The 18,497-nt window shown below is 44.8% G+C and overlaps 1 protein-coding gene across 2 annotated transcripts; it reads right to left on the reverse strand.

Moving 5' to 3' along the window:
- Positions 1–10,036: 10,036 nt before the first annotated feature.
- Positions 10,037–17,606, reverse strand: LOC116057045 (inactive ubiquitin carboxyl-terminal hydrolase MINDY-4B-like). Of its 2 annotated transcripts, XM_031309472.2 has the most exons (8): positions 17,515–17,606; positions 15,038–15,200; positions 14,887–14,952; positions 14,565–14,635; positions 13,253–13,325; positions 12,694–12,870; positions 12,386–12,566; positions 10,037–10,170 (listed from the first exon to the last, which is right to left on the reverse strand). In XM_031309472.2, the coding sequence occupies exons 1-8, from the start codon at positions 17,589–17,591 to the stop codon at positions 10,037–10,039; spliced, it is 942 nt and encodes a 313-aa protein (XP_031165332.2). In that variant the 5' UTR covers positions 17,592–17,606. The 2 variants fall into 2 exon arrangements, 1 of the variants encoding a protein (XP_031165332.2); XR_004897443.1 differs by lacking the exons at positions 10,037–10,170; positions 12,386–12,566; positions 12,694–12,870; ... (1 more) ...; positions 14,565–14,635; positions 17,515–17,606 and adding an exon at positions 17,126–17,156 and having other exon boundaries at positions 14,806–14,952; positions 15,038–15,664.
- Between the last annotated feature and the right edge of the window lie 891 nt (positions 17,607–18,497).

Consider the following 18,497-nt stretch of genomic DNA (forward strand, 5'->3'; position numbering starts at 1 on the left):
CTCACAACCTCGAAGCACCTTGTCCATAAGCCTCTGGAATGTTGCAGGAGCACCATGTAAACCAAAAGGCATCACCGTGAACTGAAAAAGACCTAGAGGGGTCCTAAATGCAGTGAGGGGCCGGGACTGGCTCTCCAGGGGGACCTGCCAATACCCCTTGCAGAGGTCTAATGTGGTGATGTAGTTGGCCCGCCCAATCCTCTCCAGCAGGTCCTCTATCCGGGGCATTGGGTAGGCGTCGAAAAACGAGATGGCATTTAGTTTCCGAAAGTCAATGCAAATGCGAAGTGATCCATCTTTCTTGGGCACAATGACAATTGGGCTACTGCACTCACTTTCAGATGGCTCTATGACTCCCAGTTTCAACATCAAGCGGATCTCCTCCTTCAATGCTTCCACCAACCGTTCTGGTACCCGGTAGCATGCCTGCCGTACCGGAGTGTGATCCGGTTTGACCCGAATGACATGCTGCAACACATCTGTATGGCCTGGTTTCTGTGTGAACAACTGAGGACATGTGTTGAATACAACTTGTAATTCAACTGGCTTCTTACCATCCAGATGAGAGAGGTCCACATTGGCGGACTGTTTCCAGGCCTCCACTACACCGTCAGAGTCATCTTCCTCAATCACCTGGCAGGCCAGCAGTGAGGTGATGGACGGAGGGCTGCATCTTTCCTCCCAGGCTTTCAAAAGGTTCACATGATACGTCTGCTTATTTTTCCCCTTCTCTGGATGCAGGATCTCATATGTTGTAGGCCCCATCTTCCTTAAAACATCAAACGGTCCCTGCCACTTGGTCAGCAGCTTGCTGGACGAAGAGGGCAGGAGCAACAATACCTTTTGACCTGGTTTGAACTCACGTTTGCGTGCCTTCTGGTCATACCACAGTTTCTGGGTCCTCTGGGCCTCCAGGAGGTTGTGTCTCGCCTCCTCCCGGTACCGCTCCAACCTGTCCCTCATCTGGAGGACATATTGCACAACACCTTGCCCCTCATCAGTTTTAGCAGTCACTTTCTCCTCCCAGTTCTGTTTCAGCAGATCCAAGGGGCCCTGAACTGGTCACCCATAGAGCAGCTCGAATGGTGAGAATCCGGTGGACGCTTGCGGTACTTCTCTGTAGGCAAAGAGCAGAAAGGGTAACCACTTATCCCAATCCTTCCCTGTATCAGATACAAACTTTCTGAGCATCCTCTTCAGAGTTTGATTAAACCTCTCCACCAAGCCATCTGTCTCAGGGTGATACGGAGAGGTCCGGATTGCAGTAATGCCCAACTCCTTATGCAGCCGCCTCATCAGGTTGGATGTAAAGTTGGTTCCCTGGTCGGTCAGGATCTCCACTGGGATGCCTACCCGAGAAAACAGCTGGACAAGAGCACTGATCAGTTTTGGAGTAGTTACAGACCGAAGAGGAAAAGCTTCAGGAAAACGAGTAGCATAATCACATACAACAAGAATGTATTGATATCCAGCTGAGCTTTTTTCCAGGGGCCCCACAATGTCCATTGCAATCCTCTTAAATGGTGTGGTAATCACAGGCATGGCTTGGAGTGGTGCTCGGTCGGATTTACGGACAGCACTGGTTTTCTGACACTCTGGGCATGTTTTGCAATATGTCTGCACATCAGTATACATTGAAGGCCAAAAGAACCGAGAGGCCAGCCTGAGATATGTCTTATAGTGTGCTAAGTGTCCTGCCCATGGAATGGTGTGTGCAAGGTGTAGTACTAGTGATCTGCATCTACCTGGTACCACTAACCTCCTGCTACCTGGCTCCTCCCCCTCATAAAGGATGTCATGGTGAAGAACATACACTGCACCACCCGCTTGGGCAGTGTGATTAGCAGAGTTCAGAACCTTGGTAAACACAGACTTTAACACAGGATCAGACTGTTGTAATACAGCGATGTTCTCTGGCACTTCCCACTTAAGCTCTGACAAGTCATTTTCAGGCATTTCACAAGACACAGGTGTACCAGCATGTTTCTCTAAACGTCGTTGCCGACGTGTCTTCCTGGGCCCTTTGGTTCCAGCCTTGCACAGACTACCACATAAGTCTGGCAGAGGCTGTACCCCAGACAGAGCTTTGGTTTTTGCCTGAGACCTTGTCATGACAAAACAAGAGACATGCATTTTTGGTTCTGACAAAGGTTCATTAGCTTTAGCAAGACTTTTACCTTTGCTTAGAAGGTCATATAACACAGGCAAATCCCTCCCCAAAAGCATCTCCACTGGTAAGTTTTCTACCACCCCCACTGTCATCAGATACTTTTGCCCATCTACCTCAACTATCAGCTCTACCTGTGGCTCTGGCTTACAGTCACCCTGTACACATAACACCTCTGTCTGCTGGCTGTAGTCAATAGTACACGGAACATATCTTTTTCTAATGAATGACATAGAACTTCCAGAGTCAAGGAGAGCAGTAACAGGCTTGCCGTTAATTTTAACTGGAACAGATCTAGATTCTCCTTCCTTGTCCTGCTGTTCACACTGGTCACTCTTTCTAGGCACATAACATAGTCCAGTCATTTTTGGTTTCTTCAGGGGGCAAACAGATGCTTTGTGTCCCTGCTGTTGACAATGATAGCACACCAAAGTCTTAATTGCTGAATGAGCAGACTGTCCCTTAACATTTGCCCCCCGATTACCTTCAAAGCTGTCTCGATGGCAGATGTTCTCCCTGGTATCCCCTCGTATTGGTCGTGATGTGGCTCCCCTCCGGGCATTCAGGAACTGCAGGGCCAATTTTGCTGCAGTCAGACCATCTTCCGGTTCATGCTCCCTCACCCACGTCCTGATGTCTGGAGGAAACACCTGCAGCAGCTGCTCCAGAATGATGGTCTCTCCCAACTGGTCCTTATTCTTTTGTTCAGGCCGCACCCAGCGACGGTAGAGGCCTTTCAGCCGGTGGTATGTCTCAGTCGGTGTCTCCCCAGGTGGCGTTGAGGTTGCTCGGAACCGTTGGCGATAGGTTTCGGGGGAGATGTCAAATTTGACCAACAGCGCCTCCCTCAGGTCTGGGTAACAGTTAGAACGATCTTCATCCATGGCGGTGTAGGCCTCCAGAGCTTTCCCAGTCAACAGGGGGATTAATCTAAAGGCCCACTCCTCCTTTGGCCACTGCCATGTTCTTGCCATACGTTCAAAACGTAAAAGGTAATTTTCAATGTCCTCCCCATGTTGATACACTGGCATCTTGGGCTCCTTACGCTGGACTGCTGATGTACCCACAGCAGGATTACCCAGCCTGCTTGGGGAAGAAGTCAATGACTGCCCAAGGTCAGTATTGTCCGATGGGCCTTCCCTTCTGGGTCGCGGAGTTGGAAGTTCCAGTCTAGGGCTAGGGCTCCCACCCTCTGTTACGTCGGAAGGCCCAACAGGGGATGGCTGTAGAACAGGCAAACGGGAAGCCTCCAGTGAGTCCCGTAGGCCTCGAAGCTCCCCCTGGAGGATATCATCTCTCCTCTGCTGAGCGGCTAAAAAGTCCCTGAAGAGATTTATTACTTCAGTGTTTGAGGGGCCCCCTTCCGGCCCTTGCCCAGGCTTCAGCTGCCTGGTTTTCGGCTTTCCCCCTTGTAACTCAAAACCCAGCAGCTCGTCCTCTGACGTCACCGCTGTCTCCCAGTCATCTTCCTGCTTCATCTCAGGCTTCTTCCTTTGTGACCTTAGTCCAGTTCGTTTTTTTAAAAGCACGATCGATTTTACAACTGGCCATCCCACTTCTGACACCATATGTTACAGAGAGCGTTGGGAATCTGGACAAAAAAGTCGCTAACACGATGGCTTAAGTTGCAAAACATGAAGGTGCTTTTATTTACAAAAAAAACAGTGGTGAAACAGCGCAGGACGTCCACAGCAAAAAAAAAAACATAAACAAAAAAAAACTCTTTTTACACAAGGTTTCCACTAGCAAAATTCACATCACCTGTCTGGATTGTTGTCACCCGCCGACTGACCCCCCATGCTTCTTCTTCTTCTTCTTGTGTTTTTGAATGGCGGTTGGCAACCAGCTTTTTGGAGCATTACCGCCACCATCTGGACTGGAGTGTGGATCAAGAGGTCAACCTACACTTTCTTAAATCCTTTCTAATAACCCAGTTATCTTCAAAAAAGAAAACAAAAAATAAAAACAAATTTCACCTGATCCTTTTTGCAGTATATCATGTAAATTTAATGTCATCTGGTTTTCACCCAGTTGTGAAATCAATCTTTGTCTGGCTTGATGGTATTTAGGACAATACATAATTACATGTTCTATGGTTTCTTGACTATCGCAATATTCACACATTCCATCAACATGCTTTTTCATTATAAATAATGTTCTATTTAATCCTGTATGCCCTAGCCTCATTCTGGACACCACATCTTCTTCTTGCTTACTTCTGTATGTATTCCTGTTCTTCCCCACTTTTTCTTGAATGCTATACAGGTGTCTCCCAGATTGTTCAGTGTCCCACAAAAACTGCCATTTTTTATTTGTTTTAGCTTTAATTATACTCTTGACTTCAGCTTTACTGTATTTAATATCCACCTCTATATCAGGCAGCTCTGCTGCTTTCTTTGCATACTTATCTGCCAATTCATTACCTCCTACACCTATATGAGCTGGTACCCATATAAATGTAGTACTAATACCGGACTTAATCAGATTGTTAGCTAGTTGCAATATTTCATACACTATGTCCTGTCTAGACTCAGAGTGAAGAAACTTGATGCTTTTCAAAGCTGAGCTGGAGTCTGAGGCAATCACAGCTTGCTTAGGTCTATTGCTCTCTACCCACATTAAGGCCATCCATACTGCTAACAGTTCTGCTGTGTATACAGCTAAATCATCATTAATTCTTTTAGCAGATCCAATGTTTAATTGAGGGATAACATAAGCAATTCCCATTTTCGTATCCGTCTTCTTAGATGCATCAGTGTATATAATGACTCCATCTTTATATTTCCTTGAAATGTATCTCTGTACCCTGTAATGATCCACTTCATTAACCTCCTTTCCCCCCAATAAGCCTAAGTCCACTGGAACCTCTGACAAAAGCCAAGGAGGAACAACTGGATAAACAACTGAAGGGCTTATTTTCAGTGCACTGATTCCCATCATTATTACCTTCTGCCTTATTGTCCATCCAAAACTTTTAATTAGGTCATTCTCTCTTTCTTGACAATGCCATAGAACTGACTGACTCAAATGTTTGTCACCATGACCTCTCAAATTCGCCCAGTACACAAGAGACAACTGGTCTCTTCTAAGATGGAGAGGCATCTCCCCCATCTCTACCTGAACTGCTGCCACTGGAGTGGTCTTAATTGCCCCACAACAAAGCCTCAAACCTTGATTTTGAATGACATCCAACTTCTTTAATGCTGTTTTAGCAGCTGACCCATACACTATACACCCATAATCAAATACCGATCTCATTAGCCCTGTATAAATGGATTTCAAAGCAGGTCTGCTTGCACCCCATTCTACTCCACGCAAACATCTCATCACATTCAACACTCTCTTGCATTTATCTATAATTTTTTGAATATGCATTGTCCAAGTCAGTTTTTTGTCAAACCAAATACCCAAATATTTGAAGAATTCCACTCGTTCTAACTCTGTCCCAGATAACTTGATTTTCATATTCATACGCATTTTCTTCCTAGAGAAGAACAAAGTCTTAGTTTTATCTATAGAGAACCTAAATCCCCATTGAACAGCCCATTCTTGGACTTTGTTTACTGCCTGCTGCATCTTATCCATAACAAAATCTATATTTCTTCCCTTTTTCCACATTGCTCCATCATCTGCAAACAATGCTACCCCAACTGAATTTTGTATATCCTTAAAAATATCATCAATCATTATTGAAAATAATAGTGGACTGATAATGCTCCCTTGTGGGACACCATTTTCCACATTGTATCTCTTACTTAGTTCCCCATTTATTTTAACTTGAATAGTTCTGTCAGATAAAAACCCTTTTATCCACTGGAACATCCTTCCCTTTATTCCCAATATTCTTAACTTAATCAGCATACCATCTTTCCACAACATATCATATGCCTTTTCAATATCAAAAAATACTGCCACTACAGTTTCTTTATTCACCTGAGCCTTCCTTACTGTATCTTCTAGGTATACAATGGGATCCATGGTACCTCTACCTTTCCTAAAACCACTTTGATAATTTTGCATTAAGCCTTTATGTTCCATCCAATATGTAAGCCTGTCATTTATCATCCTCTCCATAGTTTTCCCCATCTGAGACGTTAAAGCAATCGGCCTATAGTTATTCGCTATTTGAGGATCTTTCCCAGGTTTCCTAATAGGAATGATTATAGATTCCTTCCAGGTTCTAGGAATGCAACTATTTATCCATACTTTATTATACATACTCAACAACACATCCTTCCCCTTATCACTTAAGTTCTCCAACATGGAATAACAGATTTTATCTTTCCCTGGAGATGACTTACCTAATTTCCTCAATGCCTTATTGAGTTCAGACTTTGTAAATAATACATCCAACACACCTCCTCCACTATCCTCATCATCAAACACATACTGGTATGTTTTAACTGTTTCTTCTCTACCTCTCTTTTCTTCATGACTTAAATTTCCTGTGCTGTGCACTTTAGCTAAAGTTTTTGCTATAACCTCTGCTTTTTCTTTACTACTAGTGATAGTTCTTTGCCCCTCAATCAGCATTGGATATCCATATTCCCTTCCATTCCCTTTCATTTTTTTAATCATGTTCCAAATTCTCTCCACTGGAGTAGTTCGACCAATAGAATCACAGAACTGTTTCCAGTGATCTTGTTTTGCTTGTCTTATTGTTTTCCTGACTATTGCCTGCGATCTTTTATATCGAACTAAATTCTGAAAATTATGTGTTCTCTTTAACTCTTTAAACGCTCTATTTCTATCTTTTATTACTTCCTTACAGTCTTTCGACCACCATGGTACTATTTTATTTAATGTCTTAGGCTTAGTTTTTGGAATAGAAACTCCTGCTGCAACAATTATACCACTGCTAATTTCACAACATAATTTCTCGATATCATGATCATTATCAATAGATATCAATAATTCATCACTAACTTCTCTATATTTATCCCAATCTGCTTTATCTAAAATCCATCTCTCTTCTCTTACGTCATGTTCCTTTCTTAATTCCACTCCTATCTGAATTCTAATAGGATAGTGATCACTTCCTACTGAATTTTCCCCCAATACCTCCCAAGTACATTTAACTGCAACTGTCTTTGTGACAATAGTAAGATCTATTGCTGTCTCTGTACCCCTTGCCGCATCTATTCTGGTACCAGAACCATCATTCAGACATACCAACTCTTTCTCTTCCATAAATTCTTCAATTACATTTCCATTAACATCATCCCTCTCTCCCCATAATGTACTATGTGCATTAAAATCCCCACACCAAACAATTCTCCCTGTCAAATCCTTCCAAATGTCCTCCAGATGTTTCATCTCCATTTTCCTGCATGGATTATAAAAGTTTATAATTGTCACCTTCTCCTCGCTCATCCTTACTTCTGCAACTATGTACTCCAAGTCATTCCCGGTCTTTATCTCCCTATATTGAAGCCCTCTTTGTATAAACATTACAACTCCTCCTCCTTTACCTATTTTCCTATCCCTTCTTATAGAATTATACCCCTTTATTACAAAATCCAACCTAGGTACTAGCCAAGTTTCCTGTACACAAATTATATTAGGTTTGTCCTTAAAACTGTCGACATATGTCTTGAATTCTTGACCGTTTGCAATTAAACTCCTAGCATTCCACTGGAGTATAATTAAAACCATTATGTATCCCCAACCCATGTCTGAGATTGTTGTGCTTCATCATTAAGAATGTCTCTTACTCTTTCCCAAGGCATTCCCTTTGCATCCAAGTATTTTTCGGCAGACTTAACAATTATTTTAATTCTTTCAGTTCTACTGGTCTGTGCCGAACAATTGATTATCTCAGCCATGAAGAGCACAAAATCACCTTTACTCACAATCAATGTCTCTTCTTTCAATTTATCACACTTTACACATTTCCCTACAACTTCAGTCCTAGTCTTTATTGCCTCTACCGGCACACCTTTTGGGACTTTCTTAGTTGCCTCCGCAAAGGAAACACCTTGGACTACTTTAACTCGCTGAACCTCCTGCATTCTTTTATTAGTCTCACATCCACCATATGCTGCACTATGTTCTCCTCCACAATTACAACATTTTGGTTTTGCCCCCTCTTCACATTTTCCGTATTCATGTTCACCACTACATTTGCTACATCTTAGTTTTCCCTTGCATATCGCAGCTACATGCCCATATCTTTGGCATTTAAAACACCGGAGTGGTGGAGGGATGTAAACCCTGACATCATAACCCATGTAGCCAATTAAGACTTTTTCTGGGAGTGTCTCTTCCTCAAAACTTAACAAGACTGAAAGACTGTCACATATATTTCCATTCCATCTTGTCTTTAGTCGTTTTGCTTCCCTGACTTTAACATTGTTTATTCCTTCTTTCACTGAATCCACTGACTCACTTAGAGGAATCCCTGAGATTACACCCCTAACTAGCTTCTTGTCAAACGCCATTGAACACTTCACTCGCTGTCCATTTAATTTATTTATCTTTATTGCTTTCTGTTGTTGATCCACAGTTCTACACATTACCAGTAAATAACCATTCCTCAATTTTTTAGCACTCCTTACCTCCCCAATATCTTTATGTAGAGCTTTGGTTAGTAGGATTGGACTCCACTTATCAAAAGTAGTCCCCTCTTGCAACAGTTTGATAAATACCTTGAACTCATCTTCACTCCTTTTCACCGTAGTTGTTCCTTTATCACTGTCACTAGCATCTGACTTATCCCTGTCTTTATTTTTGCGTTTCTTTTTAACTACTTTCCACTCTTCCACATTCCCACGTCCAACATCCATCTCCTCATTCACACTTCCTGATCCGTCACTTCCTGACCCCTGACCATTCACAGTCCAGTTGTTGCCAACCGCCCGAAGCTCACGATCAACAGACAAACGTCTACGCTCCTTTCCTCCAGAAGCAGCCATCCCTAACCTACCCTATGTGCTGCTGTCTGCTACACACCAGTTTTTACAAGTCAGGCTATTCACCAACCAACCGACACCCCATGCTTAGGTGGCCAGAGGCTTATATACGTTAAGCCCCTCCTACTAGACCAACCAACTCTTAATTGTTTCAATTATCTCTCACCTATGTTACCATTTACAAATTTAGAATTTCACTGCTAGTTTCTACAATAAACAAACAACAGACTCTTGAAAAAAAAATCATTTTCCACTCATCTTACTTTAGACAACACAGAAACTTGCACACATTTTCAACTAGAAAATCTACCCTCACCTATGACCCAGATACATGGTCTCTTCCACCATCAGCGCACCTGTGTGTGATTGCTGTAGGCCCTATATGAAGCAGCACTTTGCCTCAGCTCTGGTTCAGACCCAGGGACTGGAGAGGAGAAAGAGGTCGAAATAATGGTTAAGTAAGTTTGTTGAAAAATAGAAATGACTGAAATGAATAAACTGAACTGACTAAACTAAACCAATGTAATGTGGTATTTTTCGTAACAAATTTATTGAATGATATGTATAAAAGTGTGACTGCAAATTAATTGTCCGAGTTCTTGGTGACCTGAGTAAATTTACCATGTGCCATCCAAAAGTGACAGGGCCTTTGTCACAGTGTGTGTGTGTGTGTGTGTGTGTGTGTGTGTGTCTGTCTGTGTTTGTGTGTGTCTGTGTGTAACACGTTTCTTTAGTTCATTCACACACTGACATAATGCATCAAAAAAGTGTAATTTTTTTTTGTAGTTTTTTTTATGTTTTTTTGACGTTATTTTGTGAAAGAGTAAAAGTAGTCAGGAACTTTAATGAGTTAATAATTAACACGTTTATTGTGAAGTTCTTCACAGATTCAGTCTGTCAGCTGCCTGCTGATTGGACGATCTCTCCCTGTCATGTGATCAGTAGAAGGGGCGGGTCTTCAGTAGAAAGGGGCGTGGCCGCTCCAGTCGACCGCGGCTCCAGCCCACTTGGTCCTGATGGTCATCTCCAGAGACGGGAACCTTTTCTCCGGGTCTCCGTCTGCTGGGGCCTCCCAGTGGTGAGAGTGAGTATCTGCACACATAAAGTACAATGTAGTAATACTACAAAAATACACAGTAACACATAAAGAGTCATTCAGGAGTGGGGACATAGACAGACTTAAAGAGTAAAAGTACACGTTTAGCAAGGCAGTGAAGGAGGCTAAACGACGGTACTCTGAGAAGCTCCAACGCCAGTTTTCAGCTAACGACTCTGCGACTGTCTGGAAAGGACTGAGGCAGATCACCACCTATAAGCCTAAAGGCAGCTACACACCGGTCCCATAATCGGCCGTTGGACAGTCTGGCGAGGTCGGTGACTCGAGTCTGTTCTGTGTGTTCCGTGCCGTCGTCTGTCCGAGGAGCCGTCGGCCTTCATTTTGGCCGACCTGACATGTTCAGTCAGAGAGAGGACAGTCAGAGACAGGACAGTCAGAGACAGGGCAGTCAGAGACAGGACAGTCAGAGACAGGGCAGTCAGAGACAGGGCAGTCAGAGACAGGACAGTCAGAGACAGGACAGTCAGAGACAGGGCAGTCGGAGACAGGGCAGTCAGAGAGAGGACAGTCAGAGACAGGGCAGTCAGAGACAGGGCAGTCGGGACTCACCTGGAAACAGGGAGCGGACTGAGCGTGACTAGAGTCTCTCAAAATCTGAGTAAAATCTTTTAAACTGACCTTTGTTGATCTGAAATGAAGACAGATTCAGCAACTGCACGGCCTATTTCTCTCTTAAAATGTTTTCAGAAACACGTTTCAGTGAACTATTTTAGTACAATATGAGATCGTATTCTGAACGAGCCGCCATGACAGTCTGGCTGTGAATTTCTGGAGAAACCAGACCCACGTGACGCGTTCGTCCAATCAGCTGCCGGTTTTCATTTTTTGGGAAACAATACAGAGCAACGCCACCTGCTGCTATGGAGACGTATTACTTCTCGTCTCTTCGGTGTGTTCTGAGGAACGTTTTGGACCAACTCAGGGAGACTGATCAGTCACACTGGCTTTACTGCCGACGGTCGGCCGTCTGGTCGGTGTGTAGCCCCCGTCTGGTCGGTGTGTAACGGCCGTCTGGTCGGTGTGTAACTGCCTTAAAGCCCCCCACTCCTCCGTCAACGACCGACACCCTGCCAACGACCTGAATAAGTTCTACTGTCGATTAGAAAGACAAAAGGCCACTCCTGAAACCATCCCCCACGACACCTCCCCACAGCTCCACCTACAGTGGATCACCTCCACCTCCCCCACCTCAGCAGGGTCCTGGGCCCCCCCACCAATGCCCTCCTTAAAGGTCTCCACCTCCACCCCCCCACCCACCTCAATGACGACTCTATCCATCCACAAGAGAGACGTCAACAGGCTGTTCAGGAGACAGAACCCCAGGAAAGCTGCTGGACCATGAAGTCCTTTGAGCGCCTTGTGCTTTCACACCTCAAAGACCTCACCGACCCCCTCCTGGACCCCCTGCAGTTTGCCTACAGAGCCAATAGGTCTGTAGATGATGCAGTCAACCTGGCCCTCCACTACATCCTCCGGCACCTGGACTCCTCAGGAACCTACGCCAGGATCCTGTTTGTGGACTTCAGCTCTGCCTTTAACACCATCATCCCGGCTCTGCTTCAGGAGAAACTCTCCCAGCTCAGTGTTCATGACTCCACCTGCAGTTTCCAACCTTTTGTGTTTTTACTTATAACTGATGTCTGTGGTTGTGTTAGTGTGGGTCCTCACCAACAGTCAGACTGTCTGTGGTTGTGTTAGTGTCACCAACAGTCAGCCTTGCTGTGGTTGTGTTAGTGTCACCAACAGTCAGCCTGTCTGTGGTTGTGTTAGTGTCACCGACAGTCAGCCTGTCTGTGGTGTGGGTCTCACGCAGTCGTGTCTGTGGTTGTTAGTGTCACCGACAGTCAGCCTGTCTGTGGTTGTGTTAGTGTGGGTCCTCACCGACAGTCAGCTTGTCTGTGGTTGTGTTAGTGTCACCGACAGTCAGCCTGTCTGTGGTTGTGTTAGTGTGGGTCCTCACCGACAGTCAGCTTGTCTGTGGTTGTGTTAGTGTCACCGACAGTCAGCCTGTCTGTGGTTGTGTTAGTGTCACCGACAGTCAGCCTGTCTGTGGTTGTGTTAGTGTCACCGACAGTCAGCCTGTCTGTGGTTGTGTTAGTGTGGGTCCTCACCGACAGTCAGCTTGTCTGTGGTTGTGTTAGTGTCACCGACAGTCAGCCTGTCTGTGGTTGTGTTAGTGTGGGTCCTCACCGACAGTCAGCCTGGCCGTGGTCGTCTGTGAGCTCTGGCCGCTGTAGTAGTACAGGTGGAACAGGTGCTCCATCTTCCAATCAGAGAGCAGCGAGCGGTTCAGACCGAACACCACCGAGTAGCTGCTGTTGATACAGCAGAGCCAGACGGGGAACACGGGAGTCTTCAGCATGCTGCCCACCTGCAAACACACACAATACATATAGACTATATACAAAGTGTGTGTGTGTGTGTGTGTGTGAGAGAGAATGTGTGTTTGTGTGTGTGTGTGTGTGTGTGTGTGTGTGTGTGTGTGTGTGTGTGTATACCTGTAGCAGTCGGCCTCTCTCCATCTCCTCTCTGCTCCAGTGTAAGTATCCGACATCACAGCGTGAGGCGATGCCCTGCAGGGGATGCTGCAGAGGACGCCCGTCCTCCCCGAACAGCAGCGTCCCGTTAAAGACGTTGGGACTCGCCCGTCCTGTCAGCAGCAGGTTCAGCAGCGTCTACACACACACACACACACACACAAACACACACACACACACACGTCTTCTCAGCTTGTTCTGTTGTTTCCTGTAACTTTGTATAAACCCTGATCAGAGAGAATCTGACAGCTTCTTGTGAACTTTTGTCTCCACTGAGACTCAGAGAATAAAACTCCTCTGAACTGGTCCCTGAACTGGACTCTGAACTGGTCCCTGAACTGGTCCCTGAACTGGTCCCTGAACTGGACTCTGAACTGGTCCCTGAACTGGTCCCTGAACTGGACCCTGAACTGGACCTGAGGATCCCAGAGGACCTGAGGATCTGGAGGACTGGGGGACCCGAGAGAACCGGGAGAACCGGGGGAACCAGGAGCTTGTCCTGCGACAGGTGAGTTCTCACCTGGCGGCAGACGAAGGTCCCCAGCTTCCGGTACAGCAGGTGAGATGTGCTGCAGTCCAGATCTTCCTCCAGCCTGGAGGAGGACGAGGAGGAAGAGGAGAACACTTCTGTATGACTGTAGTCTCTCATGTAATGATATGTAGAGTCTGTAGGGTGTAATGATGTATAGAGTCTGTAGGGTGTAATTATGTGTAGAGTCTGTAGGGTGTAATGATGTAGAGTCTGTAGGGTGTAATGATGTAGAGTCTGTAGGGTGTAATGATGTATAGAGTCTGTAGGGTGTAATGATGTATAGAGTCTGTAGGGTGTAATGATGTAGAGTCTGTAGGGTGTAATGATGTATAGAGTCTGTAGGGTGTAATGATGTAGAGTCTGTAGGGTGTAATGATGTATAGAGTCTGTAGGGTGTAATGATGTATAGAGTCTGTAGGGTGTAATGATGTAGAGTCTGTAGGGTGTAATGATGTAGAGTCTGTAGGGTGTAATGATGTAGAGTCTGTAGGGTGTAATGATGTATAGAGTCTGTAGGGTGTGATGATGTATAGAGTCTGTAGGGTGTAATGATGTAGAGTCTGTAGGGTGTAATGATGTATAGAGTCTGTAGGGTGTGATGATGTATAGAGTCTGTAGGGTGTGATGATGTATAGAGTCTGTAGGGTGTAATGATGTATAGAGTCTGTAGGGTGTAATGATGTATAGAGTCTGTAGGGTGTAATGATGTATAGAGTCTGTAGGGTGTAATGATGTATAGAGTCTGTAGGGTGTAATGATGTATAGAGTCTGTAGGGTGTAATGATGTAGAGTCTGTAGGGTGTAATGATGTATAGAGTCTGTAGGGTGTAATGATGTATAGAGTCTGTAGGGTGTAATGATGAAGAGTCTGTAGGGTGTAATGATGAAGAGTCTGTAGGGTGTAATGATGTATAGAGTCTGTAGGGTGTAATGATGTATAGAGTCTGTAGGGTGTAATGATGTATAGAGTCTGTAGGGTGTAATGATGTAGAGTCTGTAGGGTGTAATGATGTAGAGTCTGTAGGGTGTACCGATGTATATAGTCTGTAGGGTGTAATGATGTAGAGTCTGTAGGGTGTAATGATGTAGAGTCTGTAGGGTGTAATGATGTAGAGTCTGTAGGGTGTAATGATGTAGAGTCTGTAGGGTGTACCGATGTATATAGTCTGTAGGGTGTAATGATGTAGAGTCTGTAGGGTGTAATGATGTAGAGTCTATAGAGTCTGTAGGGTGTAATTGTGTATATAGTCTGTAGGGTGTAATGATGCGTGGAGCCTGCAGGGGACGCTGACAGCGTTACCTGTCTACGGTCCGGGAGCAGACGAGGCTGTAGAGAAACAGGATGACTCCGTGACTCCCCTCGTCTTTAAACTGCAACAACAAGTGAGTATGTTTACATTCACACTTAATATTCCACTGTTATTCTGAAAAAAAAAACGACAAAACAATCGGAAAAAAGGTGAAAAAAAACCTTTAAAAGTGACAAAACACATACAAGAAAACGTCAAAAAAACTTTTTAAAAATGTTGAAAAATAAGGGTTATTATGGGATGGACTCACACAGTGAATGGTTATTATGGGATGGACTCACACAGTGAATGGTTATTATGGGATGGACTCACACAGTGAATGTGCTCCAGGATGAACTTCCTGGCGTCTTCTTTCTGGCTGAATGTGAACAGCTGCAGCTGAAAGATCAGGAGATCAAACACTGATTATAAAACACTATTAATAACAACGTGATGATGTAACGATGACATCACTGCCGGGTACCCTTTCTGTGAAGTTGTCCAGTTTGTAGCCCAGGTGAGGCGTGACGCAGTAGTCTTCGGTTACCAAGGTAACGGTGGCACTGGCCTGCTGGCCGGCCAACCAGAGGCTGTCGGACAACGCGGTCGCCAACGCTGTCTCCTGATCCTTCTTCCCCACACGCAGACTGGGACACAATAATAGAAACACTTCACACACTGGGACACAATAATAGAAACACCTCACACACTGGGACACAATAATAGAAACACCTCACACACTGGGACACAATAACAGAAACACCTCACACTGGGACACAATTATAGAAACACTGAGACACACTGGGACACAATAATAGAAACACTGAGACACACTGGGACACAATAATAGAAACACTGAGACACACTGGGACACAATAATAGAAACACTGAGACACACTGGGACACAATAATAGAAACACTGAGACACACTGGGACACAATAATAGAAACACTGAGACACACTGGGACACAATTATAGAAACACTGAGACACACTGGGACACAATAACAGAAACACCTCACACACTCGGACACAATTATAGAAACACTGAGACACACTGGGACACAATAATAGAAACACTGAGACACACTGGGACACAATAACAGAAACACCTCAGCAGAGATGGGGACTCGAGTCGCACTTAAGTCGCACAAACAGCTGACTTCAGACTTGACTCGGACTCGACCCAAAAAACTTCAGACTCGAGCTTCGAGACTCGTGAACAACATGTTTTCATGCAATTACTGCTTTTTGAATCTAAATGTATTCATGTATTTCTATTTTCTTTTATTGGCGCATATACGTTGGGGAAACGTATGACGAGCTGTATGTCCCCGGCCCTTTGCCATAATGTGCAACGTAACGCATGCTCCATGCCTTAAGTGATCACACTCACATTCAAAAAAATACATTAATATGGCGACACCAAGTCCTCCTGGAGTTGTGCCTTTTGTCATTAGTTTTGCTTTCAATAACTTGGTAAACAGTGGCAGTAAGCTAACAGCTACATGCAAGGTGTGTGGTTAAAGATAAATGATGCTGGATCAACAACGTGGAACTTCTTCAGGCGTCTCAAAACGCACCCAGATAGGTCAGTCACTCACACACTAATGTGAAAGAGACGTTACATTTAGCATATATCGTCACAAGCTAACCATCGCTAAGTGTTGTGCTAATGCTGGGAACAGGCACATTGTATCTTTATAGTTAGTAGCTGCTGAGGCTCAGACATCCATGGTGCACAGGAGGGGGGACGCACGGATCCATCTCCACAGGAACAAACGCTGTGTCGGGGGGGCTAACTCATGTGATGTGTAACTGATCCCGTGGATGATTTGTAGGCTATTAAGTAAACAAGGTGTACCCGGTCCACCAAACACTGGGCCGTCTTGACTGTCTTAATTCTGCACATATTTCTGTTACTGTAGTCCTATTTACTATTTCATTATTTCATCCATGCGTGGTGCAGCAGATCACCTGCCGTGGAGCCGCTGGCCTCACTAACCTCTCCTCCTCTGAGTCGGGTCTCCCTCGCGCTGGACTCAGTTTCACGGAGCGTACTAACACTTAGAAAACAAATGGCATTACATCAGTAAGTTCAAACTGCTTATTGTGCGTAATTTGGACTGACACTGAGATGCATGTTGTTCTGTAACTTTTTTTGAGTGAAAGAGACATTACATTTAGCATATATCACCACAGGTAACAAGCTAACCATCACAGTGTTGTGCTGATGCTGGGAACAGGCAAATTGTATCTTCATAGTTGTATCCATATGATGTGACAGACTTAGGTTAATATTTCACCAGGTCCGAGGGCTAGAGGGATGTGTTAAGTAGACCCCATAAAGTTATCCTACAACTGATTTTGATACTGTACTGTCTGGATGGTAGCTACAGGACATGTTTTAAACTCATAAGATTTAACAATACAGTGTTAGGGACAGATCAGATGGCCAGAGACTTGAGACTCGACTTGGACTTCCAAAAACTGACTTGTGAACATCTCTGCCTCACAGACTGGGACACAATAATAGAAACACCTCACACACTGGGACACAATAACAGAAACACCTCACACACTGGGACACAATAACAGAAACACGTCCATCCCAGCCCCTGAAACCCGAAGAAGGCTGAGACGCTGCATGTCGTCATGACGCCTGTCATCGGTTCAGATGGAACAGTAAACATGTTGATTAAAGTCGATGGTCTGTTGCATCGTCTCACTGCAGCCTATCAGGTTGCAGGTGTGTTTTCCATCATGTCGTTACGTCGGTGGAAGTATCGTCTTTACTCCGACACGTCTGACAGAACCAGGTGATGAAGAGGGAGTCTCACCTGTGAACCAGGTGATGAAGAGAGTCTCACCTGTGAACCATGTGATGAAGAGAGTCTCACCTGTGAACCAGGTGATGAAGAGAGTCTCACCTGTGAACCAGGTGATGAAGAGGGAGTCTCACCTGAGCAGCGTCCGTCCCTCATCGCCGTTCTGCCGCATGAAGAGCAGGTATTTAAGGACTCGAGCCTGGACCACCATCTGAACAGGCCGGGCCCCGCCCTGAAACACACACACACACACACACACACACACAGACACACACACACACACACACAGACACACAAAAACACACACGCACACACACACAGACACACACACACAGACACACACACAGACACACACACAGACACAGACACACACACACACAGACACACACACATACACATAGACACACACGCACACACACAAAAACACACACGCACACACACTCACACACACACAGACATACACACGCACACACACACAAACACACACACACAGACACACACACACACACACACACACACAGACACACACACACACAGACACACACACACACACGCACACACAAACAAACACACACGCACACACTCACACACACACACACAGAGACACACACACACACAGACACACGCAAATACACACACACAGACACACACACACACACACACAGAAACTGAGTATAGACATGGTGGTTTGAGGAGAAGTATCAACAGAATCAGTAGAATAAATTTGAGTTCTCAGTGAAGTAAGAGTAGAAGTACTAGAAGTACTATAAGTACTGTGTGTCTCACGCTGGGCGTCTCCAGGGCATAGGACAGCTCTGAGTCTGGCTCTCTGAACTGAAAGGAAGATTTCCTCCACTCGTAGTCAAAGACGTGAAACGTTCCTCCAAACAGGATCTTCCTCAGACTCTAAATGAAATGAAAACACAGAGAAATATTACCACATACTGTATATATATATATTACCACTAAAACCTACAAGCTACAAAGATGATCAGATCAGAGATCAGCGATACCTATGTATGTACTGTATATACAGTATATATATATATATATATATATATATATATATATATATATATATATATATATTATACCAGTGTGAGCTGTGGGGTGATGG

Source organism: Sander lucioperca, chromosome 5 (assembly GCF_008315115.2).
Source record: "Sander lucioperca isolate FBNREF2018 chromosome 5, SLUC_FBN_1.2, whole genome shotgun sequence".
NCBI classification, from domain to species: Eukaryota; Metazoa; Chordata; class Actinopteri; order Perciformes; family Percidae; genus Sander; species Sander lucioperca.